This window comes from Salmo trutta, chromosome 29 (genome assembly GCF_901001165.1).
Source record: "Salmo trutta chromosome 29, fSalTru1.1, whole genome shotgun sequence".
Lineage (NCBI taxonomy): Eukaryota > Metazoa > Chordata > Actinopteri > Salmoniformes > Salmonidae > Salmo > Salmo trutta.
Window position 1 is genome coordinate 15,807,454 of NC_042985.1, and position 27,872 is coordinate 15,835,325.

The window sequence follows — 27,872 nt, forward strand, 5'->3', positions numbered from 1 at the left end:
GCTTCAAACAGCTGAACATACAATATATGTTTGGTTATGGAAAATATATTTCACAATGGTTTAGATGGTACAATGATTCTCTACACTATACGTGTGCTTGTTTTATCACATAAACTGAAATTAGGTGAACTATTTGAATTTTTGCAACCAGGAAATGGCGGAGCGATTTCAGCATAGTGCAACTTTAATAGTCCAATAACAAATAGAGTTCCAACCTCTCTGCCAATAACAGCTAGTTTTCAGTTTTCCCCTCCCAACTTGGACCACTCCCAGACAGTCCTGGCTAAATTCTTGCTCGAGAAAAATGTTTTTGCTAAAAAAATCTATTTTTGTTGATTTTAATGGAAAACTATTATTGTAAGGTACTTAACTGTTACCGAGAAATGATTTGTTATTGATTGAAAAACAGGTGCATTGTGCCTCTAAGTACTGGTCCTAGGCCAGTTTTTTTACCAGAATTTTGATGGTCGCTTAAGCTGATCCTAGAACAGGGTTACATAATGCCCTTCTTTTATATAGCTAATCCTCTTCTACCAACAATAATTTAAATGTGGGAATGCAAATGAACTCCTATGTTCAGCTTCATTCAAATGAGTATGCAAAGACAACTACAACATTTCTCTTGTTCACTGTAGTCTTTAGTTGTGTATTATAATGTATCTAATAGTAGGGCCACTGTGAGCACACATGGGCATAGAGCTGAGCAATGTATCAAGCAATGTGTACAAACAGTGGTGGCAGCTAGAGAAACCTTGAATTATGGCTGTGTTTTTCAGGCCACGAGATGCTTTACATTGTATAGAAATTGCATAGTGTGTATGTACAATACAGCTCCACCCACAAAGACATAAGGAAGGGCACTGATAGCCAGTGTATGATTTTTTTTACATTTGAGCAGACACTCTTATCCAGAGCACCTTACAGGAGCAATTAGAGAAAGTGCCTTGCTCAAGAGCACATGGGCATATTTTTTTAACCTACTCAGCTCTGGGATTTGAACCAGCAACCTTTCAGTTACTGTCCCAATGCTCTTAACCGCTAGGCTACCTGACAAGGTGGCTAGTCCTACCCTGAGGAAGGGGATGATGTTGTCCTTGGCGATGGCCTGTAGGAGACGAGGGGCGCCAGTCAGGGACTGTAGTCCCGCCCCCACGGTGGAGAAGAAGGAGCCAATCACGATGACCCAGGGGGAGGGCCAGGACAGAGTCCCCACAACCAGGTTCTTACTGACTGCATCCCCAAACCTACAGGACAGGAGAGGACATGGACCTGTTAGCGGGGCCATTATCAATACCAACAAACACAGCATCTGAAGTGCTTTGCCATACCAACAAATATAATTACAAGCTTGTACTGTATGTTGTTGAGAAGCAGACAGGCTATTGTCTGAACTTGAATGTATCTTGTGATGTCAAAGATGTGGCCTAATGCTACAGACAAGTTCACTTACTTGTCCCTTAGGACCGCTCCTTCAATACAGGCCCCAAACAGAACCACAGAGCTGAAATCTGACGGCAGGATGTTAAGGAACACACAGAAACACATGCAGTATGGAAGACAGATGTATCTAGACATTGAACAACTTGGGGAGAACACTGCCTATTGATATGGATGAGGAAGAGCTTGCAAGTCGGCATTTCACTGTACCGTTTACACCTGCTGTATCCTGTGCACGTGACAAATAAATGTTGATTTGATTTTACTATTGACTCCATGAAAGGATACAGACAAGGGTAGTAGTGGTTATAGCCAAGATGGTTCCAATAGGGATGGACTTCTGAGCATCTTTCAGATCTCCTGATCTGTTGGAGCCTGCCATGATACCTACAGTACAGGGACATGAAGGACACACATCAGTTACTGACAACTCTCAGAATGTTGACTCAACCAATCAGTGAACAATTATGTCTCTGGGTTGCCAGCTGGTTTATTGGTCTGGTGTTGCCAGTTCATGGTCTGGGTTGCCAGGTCTCACCTGTGGCGGAGGGAAAGAAGATTCCCACCAGGAGGGTGAAGGAGGTAGCGATGTCAGCTGAGACGTACAGGCCGAAGCTCTCCACAGCCCCGTGGACGTCTACTGAGGGCAGACCTGCCTTCTCCAAGATCTGACCCTTCTCCAGGTAGTCTCCCCACATGTTATCTAAAACATACATCAGGAACCAAGTTTATAGAAATGCAACGTAATGGCATCCACCTAACGGCACGACCTACCAAAGCTCTACAGCATCACAAATTATTGTTATAATAACAGAAAATGTTTTACAAAGTATATACATATTCACTTTTTAGATAGCTAAATCACTACAAACATGTTGTACACAAAGTCTATGTTTTACTGTAATTACATGTCATCACTATTGTAAAATGGCATAGCAGTCAGGCGTCTTTTGTCTTCGTCTTGTCGTGTCTTGTCAGTCTTTTTATATCTTTTTTCTTCGCATATATTTTTTAGATTTTTCTTAACCCCAACTTCAACATACTCTCCTGCAACCCGCCTCATCCAATGTGGTATGGATCTGCTATTTTCTTTACTTCCGAACCGGAACCCCCAACAGAAGCTAGCCAGCTAACTAGCTACTAGCTAGTAGTCAGCTAGCCACTGCGGTCATTAGCCCGGACAACTCCTGCCAGTCTGCACAACGCGATTCAACCCAGAGCGTATTGGACTTCTTATTCTCCATATCCCCAGATTCCTACCGCAAGCTCTGAACCTCTTCACCTGGATCATCGCAGCTAGCTTGCAGCTATCCGATTGGCTTCTCCTGGCTAACGTCTCTGTCCCAAAGCAAGCCCCAATTAGCCTGGAGATAGCCTATGCTAGGCCCATCTCCCGGCTAGCTGAAGAGGTCCATCAGTCACTCCTTGGGCTACAATACCTATTTTGCCAGTTGGCCTGGACCCCTTTTATTGTCGATACGGATCCCCGCCGATCCTTCACGACAGGACTACAGCCGCAATACGCCGAGTTTTTTTTTCAACTGGCTCCCCTGTCGCGACGTCCCCTGAATGCCCATCTGCTAGCCTGCTAGCTGCGGCCTGCTAGCTGTCTAGAGCACACCGGACTGTTAGCTGAAGAATTCCATCAGCCAATTTTTTTGGGGCTACTATACCTATTTTGCCAATTGTCCTGGACCCTTTTCTACACGGAGCCCTGCTGATCCATCACGACTGATCTGCCGACGTAACCACATGAAGGGGCTACAACTGACTTCTTCCGTCACAACGTCCCTCTAAGGCCTTTCTGCTAGCCTGCTAGCCCCGGCCCGCTAGCTGTCTGAATCGCCGTGTTTCCAGCCCTCCCAGCTACTCACTGGACCCAATGATCAGTCGGCTACGCATGCCTCTCCTTAATGTCAATATGCCTTGTCCATTGCTGTTTTGGTTAGTAATTATTGCCTTATTTCAGTGTAGAGCCTCAAGCCCTGCTCAATACGCCTTAGCTAACCCTTTAGTTCCACCTCCCACACATGTAGTGACCTCACCTGGTTTAAATTATGTTTCTAGAGACAATATCTCTCTCATCGTCACTCAATGCATAGGTTTACATCCACTGTATTCACATCCTACCATACCTTTGTCTGTACAATCTATTCTACCGTGCCCAGAAACCTTCTCCATTTACTCTCTGTTCCGAACGTACTAGACGACCAGTTCTTATAGCCGTACCCTTATCCTACTCCTCCTCTGTTCCTCTGGTGATGTAGAGGTTAACCCAGGTCCTGCAGTGCCTAGCTCCACTCCCATTCCCCAGGCGCTCTCATTTGTTGACTTCTGTAACCGTAAAAGCCCTGGTTTCATGCATGGTTAACATTAGAAGCCTCCTCCCTAAGTTTGTTTTATTCACTGCTTTAGCACACTCTGCTGTGTCTGAATCCTGGCTTAGGAAGACCACCAAAAACCCTGAAATTTCCATCCCTAACTATAACATTTTCCAACAAGATAGCACTGCCAAAGGGGGAGGAGTTGCAATCTACTGCAGAGATAACCTGCAGAGTTCTGTCTTACTATCCAGGTCTGTGCCCAAACAACTTGAGCTTCTACTTTTAAAAATCCACCTTTCCAGAAACAAGTCTCACCGTTGCCACTTGCTATAGACCACCTTCTGCCCCCAGCTGTGCCCTGGACACCATATGTGAATTGATTGCCCCATCTATCTTCAGAGCTCGTGCTGTTAGGTGACCTAAACTGGGACATGCTTAACACCCCGGCCATCCTACAATCTAAGCTTGATACCCTCAATCTCACACAAATTATCAATGAACCTACCAGGTACAACCCTAAATTCGTAAACATGGGAACCCTCATAAATATCATCCTAACCAACCTGCCCTCCAAATACACCTCTGCTGTCCTCTGCTGGATCTCAGCGATCACTGCCTCATTGCCTGTGTCTGTAATGGGTCTGCGGTCAAACGACCACCCCTCATCACTGTCAAACACTCCCTAAAACACTTCCGCGCGCAGGCCTTTCTAATCGACCTGGCCCGGGTATCCTGGAAGGATATTGACCTCATTCCGACAGTAAAGGATGCCTGGTTATTCTTTAAAAGTGCTTTCCTCACCATCTTAAATAAGTATGCCCCATTAAAAAATATTAGAACCAGGAACAGATATAGCCCTTGGTTCACTCCAGACCTGACTGCCCTTAACCAACACAAAAACATCCTGTGGCGTTCTGCATTAGCATCGAATAGCCCCGGCGATATGCAACTTTTCAGGGAAGTTAGGAACCAATATACACAGGCAGTTAGGAAAGCAAAGGCTAGCTTTTTCAAACAGAAATTTGCATCCTGTAGCACTAACTCCAAAAAGTTCTGGGACACTGTAAAGTCCATGGAGAATAAGAGCACCACCTCCCAACTGCACTGAGGCTAGGAAACACTGTCACCACCGATAAATCCAAGCATTTTTCTACGGCTGGCCTTGTTTTCCACCTGGCTACCCCTACCCCAGTCAACAGCCCTGCACCCCCCACAGCAACTTGCCCAAGCCTCCCCCATTTCTCTTTCACCCAAATCCAGATAGCTGATGTTCTGAAAGAGCTGCAAAATCTGAACCCCTACAATCTGGACCCTCTCTTTCTAAAATGATCTGCCGAAATTGTTGCTACCCCTATTACTAGCCTGTTCAACCTCTCTTTCGTATCGTCTGAGATCCCCAAAGATTGGAAAGCTGCCGCGGTCATCCCCCTTTTCAAAGGGGGAGACACTCTAGACCCAAATTGCTACAGACCTATATCTATCCTACTCTGCCTTTCTAAGGTCTTCGAAAGCCAAGTTAACAAACAGATCACCGACCATTTCGAATCCCACCGTACCTTCTCTGCTATGCAATCTGGTTTCCGAGCTGGTCATGGGTGCACCTCTGCCACGCTCAAGGTCCTAAACGATATCATAACCGCCATCGATAAGAGACAATATTGTGCAGCTGTATTCATCAACCTGGCCAAGGCTTTCGACTCTGTCAATCACCACATTCTTATCTGCAGACTCAACAGCCTTGGTTTCTAAAATGACTGCCTCGCCTGGTTCACCAACTACTTCTCAGACAGAGTTCAGTGTGTCAAATCGGAGGGCCTATTGTCTGGACCTCTGGCAGTCTCTACGGGGGTGCAACAGGGTTCAATTCTCGGGCCAACTCTCTTCTCTGTATACATTAATGACGTCGCTCTTGCTGCTGATGATTCTCTGATCCACCTCTACGCAGGCGACACCATTTTGGATACTTCAGGCCCTTCTTTGGACACTGTGTTAACTAACCTACAGACGAGCTTCAATGCCATACAACTCTCCTTCCGTGGCCCCCAACTGCTCTTAAATGCAAGTAAAACTAAATGCATGCTCTTCAACCGATCGCTGCCCACACCTGCCTGCCCGTCCAGCATCACTACTCTGGTCGGTTCTGACTTAGAATATGTGGACAACTACAAATACCTAGGTGTCTGGCTAGAATGTAAACTCTCCTTCCAGACTCACATTAAACATCTCCAATCCAAAATGAAATCAAGAATCGGCTTCCTATTTCGCAACAAAGCATCCTTCTGTCATGAATCCCGCTTCCTGAGTCTGTTTTCTACCTGAGCTGCCTGTTTTCTGTTTTGGAGTGGTTTCCTGAGGGTTCTGAACACACCCTGTCTGGTTGCCAGGCGACGAAGCTAGGCGGGAGATCTCTTGATTAACCACACCTGCATCTCATCAGCCATCTGCACACCTGGTCCTGATCATCACCTCTTCTCTTCATAAGCTCTGACCTGACATCCATTCCCTGCCGGATCGTTAGCAATGAACATCATCCTCCCGGAACATTCAACCCACTTGCCTGGTCGTCTGTGTCTTCAGTGACATCAGTGGATCTGCCTACTCACTCTCATCAACTCACCTCCGCTGCTGCTCCGTCTCCTGGATTATTCTATTTTCACCACGAGTCTGTAAATAAATACTCACCTTCATTTTACTCACCTTGTCCTGGTCTGCTTCTGGGTTCAGCTTTAGAGAATCGGGACACCTTCACTCATGCTGCCAAACATACCCTCGTAAAACTGACTATCCTACTGATCCTTGACTTCGGCGATGTCATTTACAAAATAGCCTCCAACACTCTACTCAGCAAATTGGATGCAGTCTATCACAGTGCCATCCGTTTTGTCACCAAAGCCCCATATAATACCCACCACTGCGACCTGTATGCTCTCGTTGGCTGGCCCTCGCTTCATATTCGTTGCCAAACCTACTGGCTCCAGGTCATCTATAAGTCTTTGCTAGGTAAAGCCTCGCCTTATCTCAGCTCACTGGTCACCATAGCAGCACCCACACGTAGCACGCACTCCAGCAGGTATATCTCACTGGTCACCCCCAAAGCCAATTCCTCCTTTGGCCGCCTTTCCTTCCAGTTCTCTGCTGCCAATGACTGGAACGAACTGCAAAAATCACTGAAGCTGGAGACTCATATCTCCCTCACTAACTTTAAGCACCAGCTGTCAGAGCAGTTCACAGATCACTGCACCTGTACATAGCCCATCTGTAAATGGCCCATCCAACTACCTCATCCCCCATACTGTTATATTTTTACATTTATTTTGCTCCTTTGCACCCCAGTATCTCTACTTGCACACTCATCTTCTGCACATCTATCACTCCAGTGTTTAATTGCTATATTGTAATTATTTCGCCACTATGGCCTATTTATTGCCTTACCTCCCTTATCCTACCTCATTTGCACACACTGTATATAGACCTTTTCTATTGTATTATTGACTGCATGTTTGTTAATTCCATGTGTAACTCTGTGTTGTTGTTTGTGTCGCACTGCTTTGCTTGATCTTGGTCAGGTCGCAGTTGTATATGAGAACTTGTTCTCAACTAGCCTACCTGGTTAAATAAAGGTGAAATAAATAAAAATAAATAAAAGTGGATGTGGCTCTGCTGCCCCCTAGCTGGCTGGCCCCCATTGGCTACAGTAATAGGGCGAAGTTGCCCCCAGACGCTGATCTTGGGTCAGTTATACATTTCCCCCCACTAATGGTTTAGGTTAGGACTGTGGGAGGGGGAAGCTGATCTTAGATCTGTATCCTAAACCCAGGAGTGTGGTAATAGCCATATCATTACAAATATGGTCCATCCTCTGACTTTGGTCTTTACCTCTGATGATGCCGCTGGCCAGTCCTGGTATTCCCTGTATCTCTGTAACGTTGTTCTGGTTGAAGTAGTCGTCACATTGAGGACTACTCATGTTGCCAGAGCTACAGAAGTTCCTCCACAGCTGACTAGGTACAGTCACATTGCCCTCTAGAACCGTCTTACTACACACGTCAAACTGATCTCTCACCAATGTCCTGTTACCCAACATACAGATCCTGGAGAAAGAGGAATATTAATGGTTCTGATTATCAACAGAGTGATGATAACGTGTCATGATAATGTGATGATAATATCTGTGTTTTCACTCTACTTTAGATCAGATATTAGCTATATTATAGCTACAATGAAAAACATTTACAGTATGCGTACAGTAGCTAGATCTTTAGGACAAAGTTCAACAATGGAAATACAATTATATCTCCCTTGACCATTCCAGCCAGCGGAACAGAAAGTGTTTTGGCTTCCGTCAGGGACAAACTGATCATTAACACCAAATTAAATCCACATCAATTATACCATTATCCCATTTCCTGTTTATACAAAGATGTAAAAAAATCCCCAGTGCCTTACGAGAAGTCGGGCGGTTGGAAAACGGACTTAATGGCCCCGGCGTAGATGGAGACGATAGAGATGATGACACAGGCCAGGAAGAGAGAGGCCAGCTTGTTGACGTATTTCACCCCCACAAAGACCACCACGGCCATGAGGCTGAGACAGATGGTGCCGTACACCCTCATGTTGTTGAGGATGGCACTGTCGCCCCCGTGGTGGTCGCTGGCGTGGAAGATGGCTGCCTGGGGAACCAGGTATTTCTGGGAGAGGACAATGACAACAGAAGTAATTAAGGTACACTTTCTGTGAGACACACACATTTAATACCTTATATGTGCATTCATAATGCACTTATAATGGCTTCTACAACTCACAATACAGTAAGAGGAGAACAGAAGCCTTTCACTTTAAATGTATTTTGAGTACTCCGAATATACGAATATCAGTCATATACTACAGTCTACAACAGCAACATTATGTGGGTCAAACGTATGTTCAGCTAATATTATTGGATCCCATTTTTACATGTAAGTTACTCCATCTCAATATGATTGAGTACATTGAACTATTTTACTGTGGTATATTGTCTGCGCCCCAAATTGCACCCTATTCCCTACATATTGCACTACTATAGGCCTTGATCAAAAGTAGTGCACTAAATAGGGAATAGGGTGCCATTTGGGAGCAGATCATAACTCACCAGGAAGATCTCTATAGCTCCCAGTATGTACATGGCAGCAGCGAAGGTTGTTCCCAGGTAGAAACAGATTCCTACAGCCCCCCCAAACTCAGCACCCAGGGAACGAGAGATCATGAAGTACGCCCCTCCGGCTACAACAGAGAGCAGAACAGAGTTAACATGGATGAAACTGGTCAGAATAGACTGGTGTGATCAATTGTTATTCATTTCATAAACAATTATATTATCTTGTTAATGTCATGTCAAGTGTTTTAAGTGTAAAATGTAAGTTTGGATTCTCAATCTTCAAAACTTCAAAGTACTGTACCCTCACCTGGGACAACACCATTTGTAGCTATGGCACTCATGGATATGGCAGTGAGCATTGTCTGTCAAACAGGAGATAATATGAACACCATCAAATAAGGCCAGTCAGTCTTTATGAGAGAGTTCTGGATGTTTTATGTTGTGCCCATCAACCAATACACTGTGCTCTTTATCCACATAATAAACACACTTAGCAATAGAGGTATCACTTGTCATTGGACAACTGAACATAATTCATCCATCATATTGGAAAGGTTGAGACATAAACCACAAATATATTATATGTCCTTTGGGGTAAACAGCAGGATGTGGAAACTGCTGTGGGTTCTATTCAGCCTGGTAATGTTAACTGGCTGACTGGCTGGTGACCCAGTTTTAACAGGGGGTTTGGCAAGTGGACATGAACAGTGTGTCAATGGTCTTCTAACATTGCCAGACAGTGTGTGTGTGTGTGTGTGTGTGTGTGTGTGTGTGTGTGTGTGTGTGTGTGTGTGTGTGTGTGTTGCATGCATGTGAGTGTGCCTGTGTATGCATCCACAATGTGTGTACAGTGCTGTGAAAAAGTATTTGCCCCCTTCCTGAGTTCTTATTTTTTTGCACATTTGTCACATTTAAACGTTTCAGATCGTCAAACAAATGTAAATAATAGATAACCCAAGTAAACACAAAATTCAGTTTTTAAGTGATGATTTTATTTATTTAGGGAAAAAATCTATCCGAACCTTCATGGCCCTATGTGACAAAGTAATTGCCCCCCCTTGTTAAATCATGAATTTACTGTGGTTAATCACATTTTTTGGAAAGCTGAGTTCAATTTCACTAGCCACACCCAGGTCTGATTACTGCCAGACCTGTTGAATCAAGAAATCACTTAAATAGAACCTGTCTGACAAAGTGAAGTAGGACAAAAGATCTGAAAAAGCAAGACATCATGCCGCGATCCAAAGAAATTCAGGAACAGATGAGAAACAAAGTAATTAACATCTATCAGTCTGGAAAGGGTTGAAGGTTCGGATAGCTTTTTTCCCTTAATAAATAAAATCATCACTTAAAACTGTATTTTGTGTTTACTTGGGTTACCTTTGTGTAATATTTAAATTTGTTTGATGATCTGAAACATTTTTAAGTGTGACAAATGTGCAAAAACATAAGAAATCAGGAAGGGGACAAATACTTTTTCACAGCACTGTATATGTGTGTACTAACACATGAGCAGCACATGAGGACGATGAGGAATGACTGGACGATGCCGGCTGTGCCCACGATCCACGTTAGACGAAGGAACAGGATGACACCAAAGATGTTTTGTAGACAGGGCAGATAGACTCCCATCAGGGTACCCATGTTGGGGGACTGCAGAGAGAGAGAGATGAAGTGAGACAAAGCGAGTGTGAGAGAGAGAGAGAGAGAGAACAAACAGAACAGAGAGAGAGAGATGGGTTACAATAACGAAAGAGAGAAAGAGAGACAGAGAGAGAGAGATAAAAGAGAACAGAGAGAGGGAGAGAGGAAAACAAAATTCACATGAATTATAATTTATATCATTACAGTCTTAATCAAATATCAATCAGGAAGGGAAAAGGACCAAACATATATTGTGACAGAAAGAAGACAGGAAACAGATGTGAGTGATTTGGTTGTCAAGATAACTATGATAGTACTGCTGTAGTTTCCAATATTTGTGTGAGTAGTGTGTTTCAGTGTCTATGTTTTTGTGTGTGTTTCTGAATATGGTATGTAGCACAGATAGACCCACAGGAAATAGCTAATTGATCAGAATTATTGATCAGGTAAGATATTGATCAACTCTCATCAGGGAGCCCACAGGGCAGAGCCTGTAACAAACAGGCACCAACACAACCCAAAGCACACGCATGCAAGCTCAGATCCAAACATGCGCAGAGACAGAGGGGTAGAGAGAGAGAGAGACTAAAGCCTGTTTGAATCTCAAAAGAACAGAAAGAGAGGTCGTTTTTGTGACTTCTGACCTTTGGGGCCTTCCTGCGTGATGTCTCTGTGTTCTCGGCCTCCTCGTGCTCCCTGGCCCCCTGGGTAATGTTGGTGTAGTTGACCAGCCGGCTGAGGAGGGACGACACCTTGGGACGGATGTCCAACTCCTCCTGCAGGACAGGGACAGCAGAACAGGGAACAGTTAGAGGTGGATGGGTACCTGAGGTGTCTGTGGGGTGTAATAGCCTACAGTAAAAGGGTATTATAGTGCAGTGTAAGGAACTGAATTTGTATAGGTTGAAGGAGGAGTGGTGGTCTATCTAGTGATCGATCAATCTAGGCAGTTGAGATTAGCAAATATTGATGTTAAAAGGTGATATGTTGTGTATAATCATGTCATGTATTAGTATCAGTGTCACTGAGAGCCACTCTTAAAATAACTGTCCAGTGAAAGTCTCACTTTTAAAAGTCCATATTCTGTTAACTCACACCCAAATAATGTTGTTGACTCATCTTATGCTCCTATTTGTGGCCAAATCATAATTTGGAGAACAAACACCCACCACCATTCAAACACAAAAAAGCAGTTAACATATTTAATTACATTTTTTTTTTAAGTAAAACTATTTCACTCAAATTGTAAATAATTATAGGTCATATTTCCTAGAAATCTGGAAACACTGGACTGTTACTTTAAAGACAGACCTCAAATAAGGCCAGGTTCCTGTCATAGAAATCAGTCTTCCTGTCAGCATCTGCACTGCTGAGGAAAGGACTATCCTCCATGTGATTTCCATGGCCTGAAAAAAGAGATAGAAGAAGAGAAATAAAACATTTATAAAGTAGGCAAGGATAACATTTTCAACCAGTACCTTGGTAAGATAAACAGGGGTTATTAGAAAGTATGAAATGTGATAATGAGAGAGCCAGTTTGTGATCGGTTCCCATTCATGCATGCTGGTACTCTATTGTAAAACAGCAGTCTGTTTGTTTTCATCTCAACCAACACGTTGCAATATAAAAACACGAAAAATGACATTTGAGACAAATAAACTTTAGCGATATCTGTAGAGGTTACAGGAAAAGGGACGACTAATAATAACTACAGTACAATAGCCATCAAAACCATGCAACGATGTAACCCTGTCAACCACAGTATATACGGTCTATGATGCTAGCTGTGATGAATCTCCAAGTTAGTTCCCACAGTCTGCCTACAACCTACAGTATATACGGTCTATGGTGCTAGCTGTGATGAATCTCCAAGTTAGTTCCCACAGTCTGCCTACAACCTACAGTATATACGGTCTATGATGCTAGCTGTGATGAAACTCCAAGTTAGTTCCCACAGTCTGCCTACAACCTACAGTATATACGGTCTATGGTGCTAGCTGTGATGAATCTCCAAGTTAGTTCCCACAGTCTGCCTACAACCTACAGTATATACGGTCTATGGTGCTAGCTGTGATGAATCTCCAAGTTAGTTCCCACAGTCTGCCTACAACCTACAGTATATACGGTCTATGGTGCTAGCTGTGATGAATCTCCAAGTTAGTTCCCACAGTCTGCCTACAACCTACAGTATATACGGTCTATGGTGCTAGCTGTGATGAATCTCCAAGTTAGTTCCCACAGTCTGCCTACAACCTACAGTATGACATCACTGTCTGTCTCAGTGTCCCACTCCCACGTTCAAAGTCATCAACCCGGCAGCTGCTATGTGAGGTATACTGTAACCAGAGACCTGCGTCCTACACTATTATACTGCTTTTAATGTCTTTAGCATATCAGGCACAGAGAAAATAGGAAGGAATTCACTCAAACCCTCTATTGCAAAATGTTTCAACCCAGCATTGCTGATCAAGATTAATGTGATGTCATTAAACAAGATTGAGCAATTGAGTGACTTCTCTTGCATCACCATTAAGCAAAGCATTCACCCAAAGATAAATTCATATCCAAACATCATCCAGGCCAAAAATAAAATCAATCAATGTTAAATAGAGCAGAGACGACAAAAAAGTTGCTTAGTAATTTCTCTCTGGTTTAAACTCTGTTCTCTGTTTCTCTTGATACATCAAGCTGAGGCAGGACATGAGCCTGGGGCTACTGGCAGTGCACACAAAGCATCTGTGTGAATATGATAATACACGACACACAAACCAATCTATTTCTAGAAATTAGGATCCTGACCTTTGGATCATCAGAGATCATGACAAGTCGTCGAGTCTCTTCAAACAATATTTGCTTGCAGCCCAAATCCAACCGGTTACATTACTAACATCCTGAACACCAGACAATTACCCAACTGCAGTGCCCTATAAGTAGGGCTGAACACCAGACAATTACCCAACTGCAGTACCCTATAAGTAGGGCTGAACACCAGACAATTACCCAACTGCAGTACCCTATAAGTAGGGCTGAACACCAGACAATTACCCAACTGCAGTACCCTATAAGTAGGGCTGAACACCAGACAATTACCAAACTGCAGTACCCTATAAGTAGGGCTGAACACCAGACAAATACCCACTGCAGTACCCTATAAGTAGGGCTGAACACCAGACAAATACCCAACTGCAGTACCCTATAAGTAGGGCTGAACACCAGACAAATACCCAACTGCAGTACCCTATAAGTAGGGCTGAACACCAGACAAATACCCAACTGCAGTACCCTATAAGTAGGGCTGAACACCAGACAAATACCCAACTGCAGTGCCCTATAAGTAGGGCTGAACACCAGACAATTACCCAACTGCAGTACCCTATAAGTAGGGCTGAACACCAGACAAATACCCACTGCAGTACCCTATAAGTAGGGCTGAACACCAGACAAATACCCAACTGCAGTGCCCTATAAGTAGGGCTGAACACCAGACAATTACCCAACTGCAGTACCCTATACGTAGGGCTGAACACCAGACAATTACCCAACTGCAGTGCCCTATAAGTAGGGCTGAACACCAGACAAAAAATGCTAAGTTCTCTCTGGCATCTATTCTAAAACTAGACCCATGCTGGTTCTGTGGTGCCAAGCTTCTCTACTCACCTGACTCCGGTACCACAGTGTTCCGTACCTCAGTGCTGCTGAGGGTGACCATGCTGCCACAGTGTGTGCAGAGAGCAGTGTACTGTGATCTCTGGCTCGGGACATAGTCAGGCGCCATTCAGAACACACTGTCACACAGGGCAAACTGTCACTCACTGAGGGGCTTGGGCCAGAACACACAGCGTGAGGCTGCGCACACACACACACACACACACACACACACACACACACACACACACACACACACACACACACACACAGGAGGGGGAGTGCACACACAGGAGCGAGTACACACAAGCAAGCACGCAGGCACAAATACATATACACTGTGGGTTGTAGAGCAGAGGCCAGAGCAAACACACAGTAAGCATATGAAGATCTTAAAGTATTTCACAACTACGTACAGCACATTGATATTACTATGGGCCATGATGGATTGTCAATGGATGCTAACAACGCATAATGGCAACTCCAAATGATGGCCCACTTAATCACTAATGATGAGAGTCAACTCCTTGTACCATTTCTGAGATTAGATGGGAATACGTGTGTAAAGACCTAACACTCACTAGTATGACGTCATTGAAAATGGGCAGGGAAAGAGACAAGATCAAATCAATTCAAATACTGCCCTCTAGTGTCAGTTTGCTGTTAGTGCCATGTGAGAACATTGTAAGACAGGAACGATGTCACTGTGTTTGTGTTTACATTGCAATGTGCATGCCATCATAGCATCAGTTCTAAACAATGACCGAAGGATGCTGAACTTGTAAAACAACATATAATCCTTTATCTCTGTCTGTACTGTTCGCTTATATGTTTCCAAATGTCTCTCTCTCTACCACAACACCCTCCTCATGTCGGTCTTATTAAAAGGATGGAGGGTATGGGAACGGGGTGCCGTTTGTAAAGCTGAATGGTCCGGAGGGGGTTCTCCTGACCTGACGTTTGATGTCTAATTAAAACAGATTAAAGATTAACAGAACTGTTATGAACGACTCACAGAGAGCCCCACTGAGTTCCACTGTGCTGAAAAGAACAGCACACAGGGATTACAACGACAGGTCCCAACAAGTCAACGAACAAACGGTGCCTCCACAAAAATGCCTCTGAGCCACAACATCAAACGACTGCCAACAAAGTGAGACAGACTGCCAACCCTGCCGAGCTTCCCGCCTCCTCCCACTGTACTGAGCAGTCACCTCAGTCTGAACGCCTTGTTACTATTAAACAAGTCAGCACATTACTGGCACCACTCACTTTTGCTTTTTACAGAGAGAAATAAAAGGACTACCCAAGTTTCCAAAGCTATCCAGACATATAATGAAGTTGTTTCATATGTGTTTGACTGAAGAGGTCTTTGAACTAGGCCTATTACTGGAAGTGTCAAAAAATCACTGGTGTAGTGAAGTTACAGGCCATCTTACATCTGCAGAATGGATTTTGGAAGATCATATCATTCTTTACTCTCTTTACTAGTTCCATCAGCTACTTTCTTTGTCTTTGTACATTTAATACAAAGCAGAGACTATTAGCCAAGATATTAAGAAATACCATATTTGCAGATTCATTTTAAGCTTCAAACACACCAGTAAAACCACCACACATTTGGTTGCCATATTTTCACTGTGGTCCCATTCAAACAAAGGAAACAGGAAAAGGCAAGTCCAAATGGTCTAGTAAGCACTAGGGTGGGGCACGTCCAAGGCAAGTCCAAATGGTCTAGTAAGCACTAGGGTGGGGCACGTCCAAGGCAAGTCCAAATGGTCTAGTAAGCACTAGGGTGGGGCACGTCCAAGGCAAGTCCAAATGGTCTAGTAAGCACTAGGGTGGGGCACGTCCAAGGCAAGTCCAAATGGTCTAGTAAGCACTAGGGTGGGGCACGTCCAAGGCAAGTCCAAATGGTCTAGTAAGCACTAGGGTGGGGCACGTCCAAGGCAAGTCCAAATGGTCTAGTAAGCACTAGGGTGGGGCACGTCCAAGGCAAGTCCAAATGGTCTAGTAAGCACTAGGGTGGGGCACGTCCAAGGCAAGTCCAAATGGTCTAGTAAGCACTAGGGTGGGGCACGTCCAAGGCAAGTCCAAATGGTCTAGTAAGCACTAGGGCGGGGCACGTCCAAGGCAAGTCCAAATGGTCTAGTAAGCACTAGGGCGGGGCACGTCCAAGGCAAGTCCAAATGGTCTAGTAAGCACTAGGGTGGGGCACGTCCAAGGCAAGTCCAAATGGTCTAGTAAGCACTAGGGTGGGGCACGTCCAAGGCAAGTCCAAATGGTCTAGTAAGCACTAGGGTGGGGCACGTCCAAGGCAAGTCCAAATGGTCTAGTAAGCACTAGGGTGGGGCACGTCCAAGGCAAGTCCAAATGGTCTAGTAAGCACTAGGGTGGGGCACGTCCAAGGCAAGTCCAAATGGTCTAGTAAGCACTAGGGTGGGGCACGTCCAAGGCAAGTCCAAATGGTCTAGTAAGCACTAGGGTGGGGCACGTCCAAGGCAAGTCCAAATGGTCTAGTAAGCACTAGGGTGGGGCACGTCCAAGGCAAGTCCAAATGGTCTAGTAAGCACTAGGGTGGGGCACGTCCAAGGCAAGTCCAAATGGTCTAGTAAGCACTAGGGTGGGGCACGTCCAAGGCAAGTCCAAATGGTCTAGTAAGCACTAGGGTGGGGCACGTCCAAGGCAAGTCCAAATGGTCTAGTAAGCACTAGGGTGGGGCACGTCCAAGGCAAGTCCAAATGGTCTAGTAAGCACTAGGGTGGGGCACGTCCAAGGCAAGTCCAAATGGTCTAGTAAGCACTAGGGTGGGGCACGTCCAAGGCAAGTCCAAATGGTCTAGTAAGCACTAGGGTGGGGCACGTCCAAGGCAAGTCCAAATGGTCTAGTAAGCACTAGGGTGGGGCACGTCCAAGGCAAGTCCAAATGGTCTAGTAAGCACTAGGGCGGGGCACGTCCAAGGCAAGTCCAAATGGTCTAGTAAGCACTAGGGCGGGGCACGTCCAAGGCAAGTCCAAATGGTCTAGTAAGCACTAGGGTGGGGCACGTCCAAGGCAAGTCCAAATGGTCTAGTAAGCACTAGGGTGGGGCACGTCCAAGGCAAGTCCAAATGGTCTAGTAAGCACTAGGGTGGGGCACGTCCAAGGCAAGTCCAAATGGTCTAGTAAGCACTAGGGTGGGGCACGTCCAAGGCAAGTCCAAATGGTCTAGTAAGCACTAGGGCGGGGCACGTCCAAGGCAAGTCCAAATGGTCTAGTAAGCACTAGGGCGGGGCACGTCCAAGGCAAGTCCAAATGGTCTAGTAAGCACTAGGGCGGGGCACGTCCAAGGCAAGTCCAAATGGTCTAGTAAGCACTAGGGTGGGGCACGTCCAAGGCAAGTCCAAATGGTCTAGTAAGCACTAGGGCGGGGCACGTCCAAGGCAAGTCCAAATGGTCTAGTAAGCACTAGGGCGGGGCACGTCCAAGGCAAGTCCAAATGGTCTAGTAAGCACTAGGGCGGGGCACGTCCAAGGCAAGTCCAAATGGTCTAGTAAGCACTAGGGTGGGGCACGTCCAAGGCAAGTCCAAATGGTCTAGTAAGCACTAGGGTGGGGCACGTCCAAGGCAAGTCCAAATGGTCTAGTAAGCACTAGGGTGGGGCACGTCCAAGGCAAGTCCAAATGGTCTAGTAAGCACTAGGGTGGGGCACGTCCAAGGCAAGTCCAAATGGTCTAGTAAGCACTAGGGTGGGGCACGTCCAAGGCAAGTCCAAATGGTCTAGTAAGCACTAGGGTGGGGCACGTCCAAGGCAAGTCCAAATGGTCTAGTAAGCACTAGGGTGGGGCACGTCCAAGGCAAGTCCAAATGGTCTAGTAAGCACTAGGGTGGGGCACGTCCAAGGCAAGTCCAAATGGTCTAGTAAGCACTAGGGTGGGGCACGTCCAAGGCAAGTCCAAATGGTCTAGTAAGCACTAGGGTGGGGCACGTCCAAGGCAAGTCCAAATGGTCTAGTAAGCACTAGGGTGGGGCACGTCCAAGGCAAGTCCAAATGGTCTAGTAAGCACTAGGGTGGGGCACGTCCAAGGCAAGTCCAAATGGTCTAGTAAGCACTAGGGTGGGGCACGTCCAAGGCAAGTCCAAATGGTCTAGTAAGCACTAGGGTGGGGCACGTCCAAGGCAAGTCCAAATGGTCTAGTAAGCACTAGGGTGGGGCACGTCCAAGGCAAGTCCAAATGGTCTAGTAAGCACTAGGGTGGGGCACGTCCAAGGCAAGTCCAAATGGTCTAGTAAGCACTAGGGTGGGGCACGTCCAAGGCAAGTCCAAATGGTCTAGTAAGCACTAGGGTGGGGCACGTCCAAGGCAAGTCCAAATGGTCTAGTAAGCACTAGGGTGGGGCACGTCCAAGGCAAGTCCAAATGGTCTAGTAAGCACTAGGGTGGGGCACGTCCAAGGCAAGTCCAAATGGTCTAGTAAGCACTAGGGTGGGGCACGTCCAAGGCAAGTCCAAATGGTCTAGTAAGCACTAGGGTGGGGCACGTCCAAGGCAAGTCCAAATGGTCTAGTAAGCACTAGGGTGGGGCACGTCCAAGGCAAGTCCAAATGGTCTAGTAAGCACTAGGGTGGGGCACGTCCAAGGCAAGTCCAAATGGTCTAGTAAGCACTAGGGTGGGGTACGTCCAAGGCAAGTCCAAATGGTCTAGTAAGCACTAGGGTGGGGCACGTCCAAGGCAAGTCCAAATGGTCTAGTAAGCACTAGGGTGGGGCACGTCCAAGGCAAGTCCAAATGGTCTAGTAAGCACTAGGGTGGGGCACGTCCAAGGCAAGTCCAAATGGTCTAGTAAGCACTAGGGTGGGGCACGTCCAAGGCAAGTCCAAATGGTCTAGTAAGCACTAGGGTGGGGCACGTCCAAGGCAAGTCCAAATGGTCTAGTAAGCACTAGGGTGGGGCACGTCCAAGGCAAGTCCAAATGGTCTAGTAAGCACTAGGGTGGGGCACGTCCAAGGCAAGTCCAAATGGTCTAGTAAGCACTAGGGCGGGGCACGTCCAAGGCAAGTCCAAATGGTCTAGTAAGCACTAGGGCGGGGCACGTCCAAGGCAAGTCCAAATGGTCTAGTAAGCACTAGGGCGGGGCACGTCCAAGGCAAGTCCAAATGGTCTAGTAAGCACTAGGGTGGGGCACGTCCAAGGCAAGTCCAAATGGTCTAGTAAGCACTAGGGTGGGGCACGTCCAAGGCAAGTCCAAATGGTCTAGTAAGCACTAGGGCGGGGCACGTCCAAGGCAAGTCCAAATGGTCTAGTAAGCACTAGGGCGGGGCACGTCCAAGGCAAGTCCAAATGGTCTAGTAAGCACTAGGGCGGGGCACGTCCAAGGCAAGTCCAAATGGTCTAGTAAGCACTAGGGCGGGGCACGTCCAAGGCAAGTCCAAATGGTCTAGTAAGCACTAGGGCGGGGCACGTCCAAGGCAAGTCCAAATGGTCTAGTAAGCACTAGGGTGGGGCACGTCCAAGGCAAGTCCAAATGGTCTAGTAAGCACTAGGGCGGGGCACGTCCAAGGCAAGTCCAAATGGTCTAGTAAGCACTAGGGCGGGGCACGTCCAAGGCAAGTCCAAATGGTCTAGTAAGCACTAGGGTGGGGCACGTCCAAGGCAAGTCCAAATGGTCTAGTAAGCACTAGGGCGGGGCACGTCCAAGGCAAGTCCAAATGGTCTAGTAAGCACTAGGGCGGGGCACGTCCAAGGCAAGTCCAAATGGTCTAGTAAGCACTAGGGTGGGGCACGTCCAAGGCAAGTCCAAATGGTCTAGTAAGCACTAGGGCGGGGCACCAATTGTTGTGTCTTTTTGTGTAAAGGCCTATGATCAGTGCTGCTGTGTGCCACCGTAAAAACAACCACTAAGACCAAAGTGTTCCTGACCTGTTACTTACCTGTCAATCAATAAGCAATCAATAAAAGAGCGGTGAAGTCCACCTCATGTAAACACAGGCTGTATCTGCTTGATTATCTTCTCCCTGATAGATATGGAGCTCTCTAAAATACACTCTTCCTCCTGGATTTAAATATACAATCAACCAATACCCTAGACTAGAGTCTGACTGACACAGAACTATACCCTAGACTAGAGTCTGACTGACACAGAACTATACCCTAGACTAGAGTCTGACTGACACAGAACTATATCCTAGACTAGAGTCTGACTGACACAGAACTATATCCTAGACTAGTCTGAATGACACAGAACTATACCCTAGACTAGAGTCTGACTGACACAGAACTATACCCTAGACTAGAGTCTGACTGACACAGAACTATACCCTAGACTAGTCTGAATGACACAGAACTATACCCTAGACTAGAGTCTGACTGACACAGAACTATACCCTAGACTAGAGTCTGACTGACACAGAACTATATCCTAGACTAGTCTGAATGACACAGAACTATATCCTAGACTAGTCTGAATGACACAGAACTATACCCTAGACTAGAGTCTGACTGACACAGAACTATACCCTAGACTAGAGTCTGACTGACACAGAACTATATTCTAGACTAGTCTGAATGACACAGAACTATACCCTAGACTAGAGTCTGACAGACACAGAACTATACCCTAGACTAGAGTCTGACTGACACAGAACTATACCCTAGACTAGAGTCTGACAGACACAGAACTATATCCTAGACTAGTCTGAATGACACAGAACTATACCCTAGACTAGAGTATGACTGACACAGAACTATACCCTAGACTATCGTCTGACTGACACAGAACTATACCCTAGACTAGTCTGACTGACACAGAACTATACCCTAGACTAGTCTGAATGACACAGAACTATACCCTAGACTATCGTCTGACTGACACATAACTATACCCTAGACTAGTCTGAATGACACAGAACTATACCCTAGACTAGAGTATGACTGACACAGAACTATACCCTAGACTTGAGTCTGACTGACACAGAACTATACCCTAGACTAGAGTATGACTGACACAGAACTATACCCTAGACTAGTCTGACTGACACAGAACTATACCCTAGACTAGAGTCTGACTGACATAGAACTATACCCTAGACTAGAGTCTGACTGACACAGAACTATACCCTAGACTAGAGTCTGACAGACACAGAACTATACCCTAGACTAGTCTGAATGACACAGAACTATACCCTAGACTAGAGTCTGACTGACACAGAACTATACCCTAGACTAGAGTCTGACTGACACAGAACTATACCCTAGACTAGAGTCTGACTGACACATAACTATATCCTAGACTAGTCTGAATGACACAGAACTATACCCTAGACTAGAGTCTGACTGACACAGAACCATATCCTAGACTAGTCTGAATGACACAGAACTATACCCTAGATTAGAGTCTGACTGACACAGAACTATACCCTAGACTAGAGTCTGACAGACACAGAACTATACCCTAGACTAGAGTCTGACTGACACAGAACTATACCCTAGACTAGAGTCTGACAGACACAGAACTATATCCTAGACTAGTCTGAATGACACAGAACTATACCCTAGACTAGAGTATGACTGACACAGAACTATACCCTAGACTATCGTCTGACTGACACAGAACTATACCCTAGACTAGTCTGACTGACACATAACTATACCCTAGACTAGTCTGAATGACACAGAACTATACCCTAGACTATCGTCTGACTGACACAGAACTATACCCTAGACTAGTCTGACTGACACAGAACTATACCCTAGACTAGTCTGAATGACACAGAACTATACCCTAGACTAGAGTATCACTGACACAGAACTATACCCTAGACTTGAGTCTGACTGACACAGAACTATACCCTAGACTAGAGTATGACTGACACAGAACTATACCCTAGACTAGTCTGACTGACACAGAACTATACCCTAGACTAGAGTCTGACTGACACAGAACTATACCTTAGACTAGAGTCTGACTGACACAGAACTATACCCTAGACTTGAGTCTGACTGACACAGAACTATACCCTAGACTAGAGTATGACTGACACAGAACTATACCCTAGACTAGTCTGAATGACACAGAACTATACCCTAGACTATCGTCTGACTGACACAGAACTATACCCTAGACTAGAGTCTGACTGACACAGCACTATTCCCTAGACTAGTCTGAATGACACAGAACTATACCCTAGACTAGAGTCTGACTGACACAGAACTATACCCTAGACTAGAGTCTGACTGACACAGAACTATACCCTAGACTAGTCTGACTGACACAGAACTATACCCTTGACTAGAGTCTGACTGACACAGAACTATACCCTAGACTAGAGTCTGACTGACACAGAACCAGTGTCCACACCCAACACAGTTGGTGACTTGCGACCTTGCTGGTCCCAGACAACAGTCAGAATCTTCTCATCTCTAAGAAAGGCACAGTGAGCATCAGCATCAAAAGAATCCAATAGATGTTCTGGACCCAGATTCACAGAACACTTCTAACACAAAAATGTAAGAAGCTCCTTAATAAAGAAAGAAAGTTCATAAGACAGTTTGTAAGTGCAATTCCTTAACAATATCTTAAGATTTCATTTTTTTCTTACGGACTTCTCAAATATCTTCTTGCGAACTTCTTAACAATCTTCTTAAGATGATTGCCACTAGGCAACCAATCTAGCTAGTAATGACAATCATCCTAGCATATTTCATACTGAGATTACTGTTCTAAAACATGTTCATCGGTTGAAAACAACCAATACTGATAGTTTCATATGAAGTTTGTGAATTAATTAAACATGCTCAATTGCTTTCATTAGCTTAATCTCTCACTGCCCTGAGTTTAAGACAAGGGTTTAGGTATCTTGGAATTAAAAATGTTTCCAAGAAGAAATCCAAGAACATTATTTTCAAGAATCAAATTTCTTCGCAACTTTTTCCTTAGGAAGAAACTTGAGAACATTTCCAATAACTTTATTGAGGAATACACATTAAGTATAACTTAAGGAAAAAATTGCACTTAAGAATACATTTCTTCTTAATAAGGTTTTGTGAATCTGGGCTCTAGACTCCGGAGTTGTGACTTTTCAGTGGCTAACCATTTATATAACCAATAATGCAAAAGAAAGCAAGAAAACTTCAACATGTCAGCAATCACCAAAGCTGCTTATCCATGAAAAACACTTTGTCACCTTATTAGCTCATTCGGTATGAAAGCCTCTTTGCTAAACTTCTCCTTAAATGAACATTTAAGACTTTATTAAGCAGCGGAGAAGTCATGCAGCTTAGACCTCTCTATGGCTCTACCTCGTGTGGTTAGCTGGCAGAGATGCTATTCTGATTAGTGCTGTTTAAAGGCAATGTGTGTGTGTGTGTGAGAGAGAGAAAGTGTACATGCTTTCCTACATTATCAGGATCACAATGTCCTGACAACTCACCAGAATGTTCTGACAAGGTAGGAAAACAAGATTAAAAAATGTATTGTTCAAATGCTATTTTAGGCTTAAGGGTTAGGTTTAGGGTTTGGGGTTAAGGTTAGGGTTAAGGTTAGGGTTAGGTTTAGGGGTTAAGGTTAGCGTTCGGTTTAGGTTAAGGGTAAGAGTTAGTAGGATTTTGAATGGGAATAAAATAGTCCCTGAAAATTCACGAAAACAAGACTGTGTGCGCGTGCATGCAAGCACAGATTCAAACGCACGTGAAATAGGATGCCTAAATGTGAGTGTGTGTATGTGAGTGAGCATTTGGGTGTGTGTAAGAACACTAGTCAGTTAGCTACAGTAGCTGTCAACACTGGTTAGACTCTCAACGGACACCAGGGTCCACAACAGAGATGCTGCTAGCCTGCTACTGTACCAACCAACACTAAGGTGGGTACACAGCTATACCAGAGCCTTAGGCAGTTAAGTTACATTTGATACTGTAATACTGTGTATTGTATAATAACTTGGTGTTAGTTTGTCTAGCTCATTTGAACTGATCCATGATCTGCTTGTATATAACCTCGTTATTGTTTTTATTGTGTTACTATTTCCTTTTCTATTTAGCAAATATTTGTCTTACTTTTTAACTTTGTAATGTTGGGAATGGGCTCGTAAGTAAGCATTTTCCTGTAGTCTACACCAGCTGTATTCGGCGCATGTGACCAATAAACTTTGATTTGACTTGTCCTTTCATATTTATAAAGGATGGTAAAGTGCTCAACTAAGTCATTGTGAATATATACCTCATATTTCATAGTTAGAAATGTGTCTACTTAGTCACTGTCTGGACAGTGTTAATAATCATACAAACAACAATGACTGACTGATAAGATGTTAGATTGTGTTTAATGACACTGGGGAAAAGAAGAGGAAGAAGAATTTGTGGATCCAGTTCTGTTTGATATATTGTTTACCAGATGAAATGCTTCCTTACCACTAATGGGGAAATTAAGTTGAGATTCAATTTAAAACTAAAAGTTGCACATGCTTATCAGTGGGTTGGTTATACATTTCAAAGCACAGCCATACAGTCTCTGTAGGTCTTTCAAGTACGCTATTGGCCACTCTTTCACTCAAATCACATCAAATCAAACTTTATTTGTCACATGCACCGAATACAACAAGTGTAGACTTTACCGTGAAATGCTAACTGACAAACCCTTAACCAACAGTGCAGTTCAAGAAAAGTTAAGAAAATATTTACCAAGTAGACTAAAATAAAAAGGAATACTAAAAAGTAACACAATAAGAATAACAATAATGAGGTTATATACAGGGGGCACCAGTACCGAGTCAGTTGCGGGGGTACAGGTTAGTTGAGGTAATTTGTACATGTAGGTGGGGTTGAAGTGACTATGCATAGATAATAAACAGCGAGTAGCAGCAGTGTGCAAAAGGGCGGGTGGGGGGTCAATGTAAATTGTCCCGTGGCGATTTTATTAATTGTTCAGCAGTTTAATGGCTTGGGGGTAGAAGCTGTTGAGGAGCCTCTTGGTCCTAGACTTGGCGCTCCGGTACTGCTTGCCGTGCGGTAGCAGAGACAACAGTCTTTCACTTGGGTGACTGGAGTCTTTGATGATTTTATGGGCTTTCCTCTGACACCGCCTAGTATATAGGTCCTGGATGGCAGGAAGCTTGGCCCCAGTGATGTACTGGGTCGTTCGCACTACCCTCTGTAGCGCCTTACGGTCAGATGCCGAGCAGTTGCCATAGCAGGTGGTGATGCAAAGGGTCAGGATGCTCTCGATGGTGTAGCTGTAGAACCTTTTGAGGATCTGGGGACTCATGCCAAATCTTTTCAGTCTCCTGAGGGGGAAAAGGTTTTGTCGTGCCCTCTTCACGAGTGTCTTGGTATGTTTGGACCATGATAGTTCGTTGATGATGTGGGCACCAAGGAACTTGAAACTATCGACCCGCTCCACTACAGCCCCGTTAATGTTAATGGGGGCCTGTTCGGCCGCCTTTTCCTGTAGTCCACGACCAACTCCTTTGTCTTGCTCACATTGAGGTTGAGGTTGTTGTCCTGGCACCACACTGCCAGTTTTCTGACCTCCTCCCTATAGGCCGTCTCATTGTTGTCGGTGATCAGGCCTACCACTGTTGTGTTGTCAGCACACTTAATGATGATGTTGGAGTCGTGTTTGGCCACGTAGTCGTGGGTGAACAAGGAATACAGGAGGGGACTAAGTACACACCCCTGAGGGGCCCCAGTGTTAAGGATCATCGTGGCAGACGTGTTGTTGCCTACTCTTACCACCTGGGGGCGGCCCATCAGGAAGTCCAGGATCCAGTTGCAGAGGGAGGTGTTTAGTCCCAGAGTCCTTAGCTTAGTGATGAGCTTCGTGGGCACTATGGTGTTGAACGCTGAGCTGTAGTCAATGAACAGCATTCTCACATAGGTGTTCCTTTTGTCCAGGTGAGAAAGGGCAGTGTGGAGTGCAATTGAGTTTGCGTCAACTGTGGATCTGTTGGGGCGGTATGCGAATTGCAGTGGGTCTAGGGTGTCCGGGAGGATGCTGTTGATGTGAGCCATGACCAGCCTTTCAAAGCACTTCATGGTTACTGACGTGAGTGCCACGGGGCGGTAATCATTTAGGCAGGTTATCTTCGCTTCCTTGGGCACAGGGACTATGGTGGTCTGCTTGAAACATGGTGGTATTACAGACTCAGTCAGGGAGAGGTTGAAAATGTCAGTGAAGACACTTGACAGTTGGTCCGCACATGCTTTGAGTACACGTCCTGGTAATCCGTCTGGCCCAGCGGCTTTGTGAATGTTGACCTGTTTAAAGGTTTTGTTCACATCGGCTACCGAGAGCATTATCACACAGTCATCCAGAACAGCTGGTGCTCTCGTGCATGCTTCAGTGTTCCTTGCCTCAAAGTGAGTATAAAAGGCATTTAGCTCGTCTGGTAGGCTCGTGTCACTGAGCAGCTCACATCTGGGTTTCCCTTTGTAATCTGCTATGAAGATGAAGATATATGCTGATTGAGAGGACTGAAGTGAGATTGTGGATATTTTTGATATGTACATAAATTGTTCAATTACTGTCATCTAAAAAATAAAGACAACTATATCCAAATTCACTAGTAATATTCTTCAGAATTCTGAATGACTGAAGTATTTTCATCGCAGTTTATTTTTCTTCAAGTTTTTCAAAACATCTTGAGCTACCTAGGAGAAAGTTCTTTAAACGGACTGTTCCATTTTGTTGTAATTATCTACCCTCATCTCTTTTTTTCCTGGAAAAAAAACAGTGTTTTCTGCCACAACAATAGGCCGTCATTAACTATAGTGGTGTTTTTCATGAACAACAGCAGCTGCCCAGTAGAGCAGAGGAATGCTAGCCCGCTGTGCTGAGGCGCTGTGTGCTAGCTTTGATGTGCGCTAACGATGGAGAACGGCGTAGAAGGTGGGTGGTTAGGATTACAGTAGGTTATGGTTAGGTTTAGTGGAGGGTGATTACAGCACAACAGTGCGAGGCAGAGGAGCACTGTACAGTACAGATGTAGAATCTTCATTTTCACCAGTTACAGCAGAAAAATAATCCCGCAGCAACAGGAAATGTGAATTATTACGTGGATTATAATTCGTGAACATTCTTGTAGGCGTTGATACATTTTTCTTTAGGGCAAATTTCAAAGTGGAAATTACAAACTTTAGAAGCCTTTTTAAAACTCAAATACACTACAAGTTTGTATTTCCTGCTGTGCAGGAAAATTCTCAGCAACAAAAGAGTGATCAAATTAAGATCCTACATCTGTACAGAGGAGGGGGGCCACCAATTGGAAAATCAAATTGACACAAAATTGGCACAAATGGTGGATTCAGAAATAGGGCAGACAGAAACAGAAACAGGTGAACATTCTTTGGATACAGGTATAACAAGGCAAAGTGACAAATAGATACAACATAATTGCACATTGGGTCATGACTTTCTTCAGAGAGTTGTGTTAGGAACGTGTGTTGTTTTTGGACATGCTGTTAATTCCTCAAGTCAAGCTATTATACAATACAGTGACACTCTCCTGAAGACTTAGGGTTAGTCCCAAATTGCATAATATTTCCTGTATAGTGCACTACTTTTGATCAGGGCCCAAAGGGTTCATTATATAGGGGATAAGGTGCCATTTGGGACAGAGTCTTTGAGGACTGTTTGTCTTTCAACAGAATCTAATACACTGTAGTAGCCCAATCAGGAGAGAGGGGATTCATTGTTACCGGGCAAGCTAGAGGCTGTGGA

At 44.9% G+C, this 27,872-nt stretch overlaps 1 protein-coding gene across 2 annotated transcripts in view; it reads right to left on the reverse strand.

Annotated features, from left to right (window-relative positions):
• Positions 1-27,872, reverse strand: part of LOC115167012 (solute carrier family 12 member 4) — a 48,956-nt gene that overhangs the window by 16,553 nt on the left and 4,531 nt on the right. Inside the window, exons 1-12 of one of the 2 annotated variants that reach the window (XM_029721019.1) lie at positions 14,197-14,347; positions 11,851-11,945; positions 11,184-11,315; positions 10,402-10,548; positions 9,203-9,257; positions 8,890-9,020; positions 8,208-8,449; positions 7,638-7,852; positions 1,976-2,140; positions 1,726-1,824; positions 1,451-1,508; positions 1,070-1,244 (exon numbers count right to left, since the gene is read on the reverse strand). In XM_029721019.1, the coding sequence (XP_029576879.1) occupies positions 1,070-1,244; positions 1,451-1,508; positions 1,726-1,824; positions 1,976-2,140; positions 7,638-7,852; positions 8,208-8,449; positions 8,890-9,020; positions 9,203-9,257; positions 10,402-10,548; positions 11,184-11,315; positions 11,851-11,945; positions 14,197-14,314 (1,632 nt within the window). In that variant the 5' untranslated portion in view covers positions 14,315-14,347. Of the gene's footprint in view, positions 1-1,069; positions 1,245-1,450; positions 1,509-1,725; positions 1,825-1,975; positions 2,141-7,637; positions 7,853-8,207; positions 8,450-8,889; positions 9,021-9,202; positions 9,258-10,401; positions 10,549-11,183; positions 11,316-11,850; positions 11,946-14,196; positions 14,348-27,872 lie in introns of those variants that run through there. The other variant, XM_029721018.1, reaches the window with a different exon arrangement.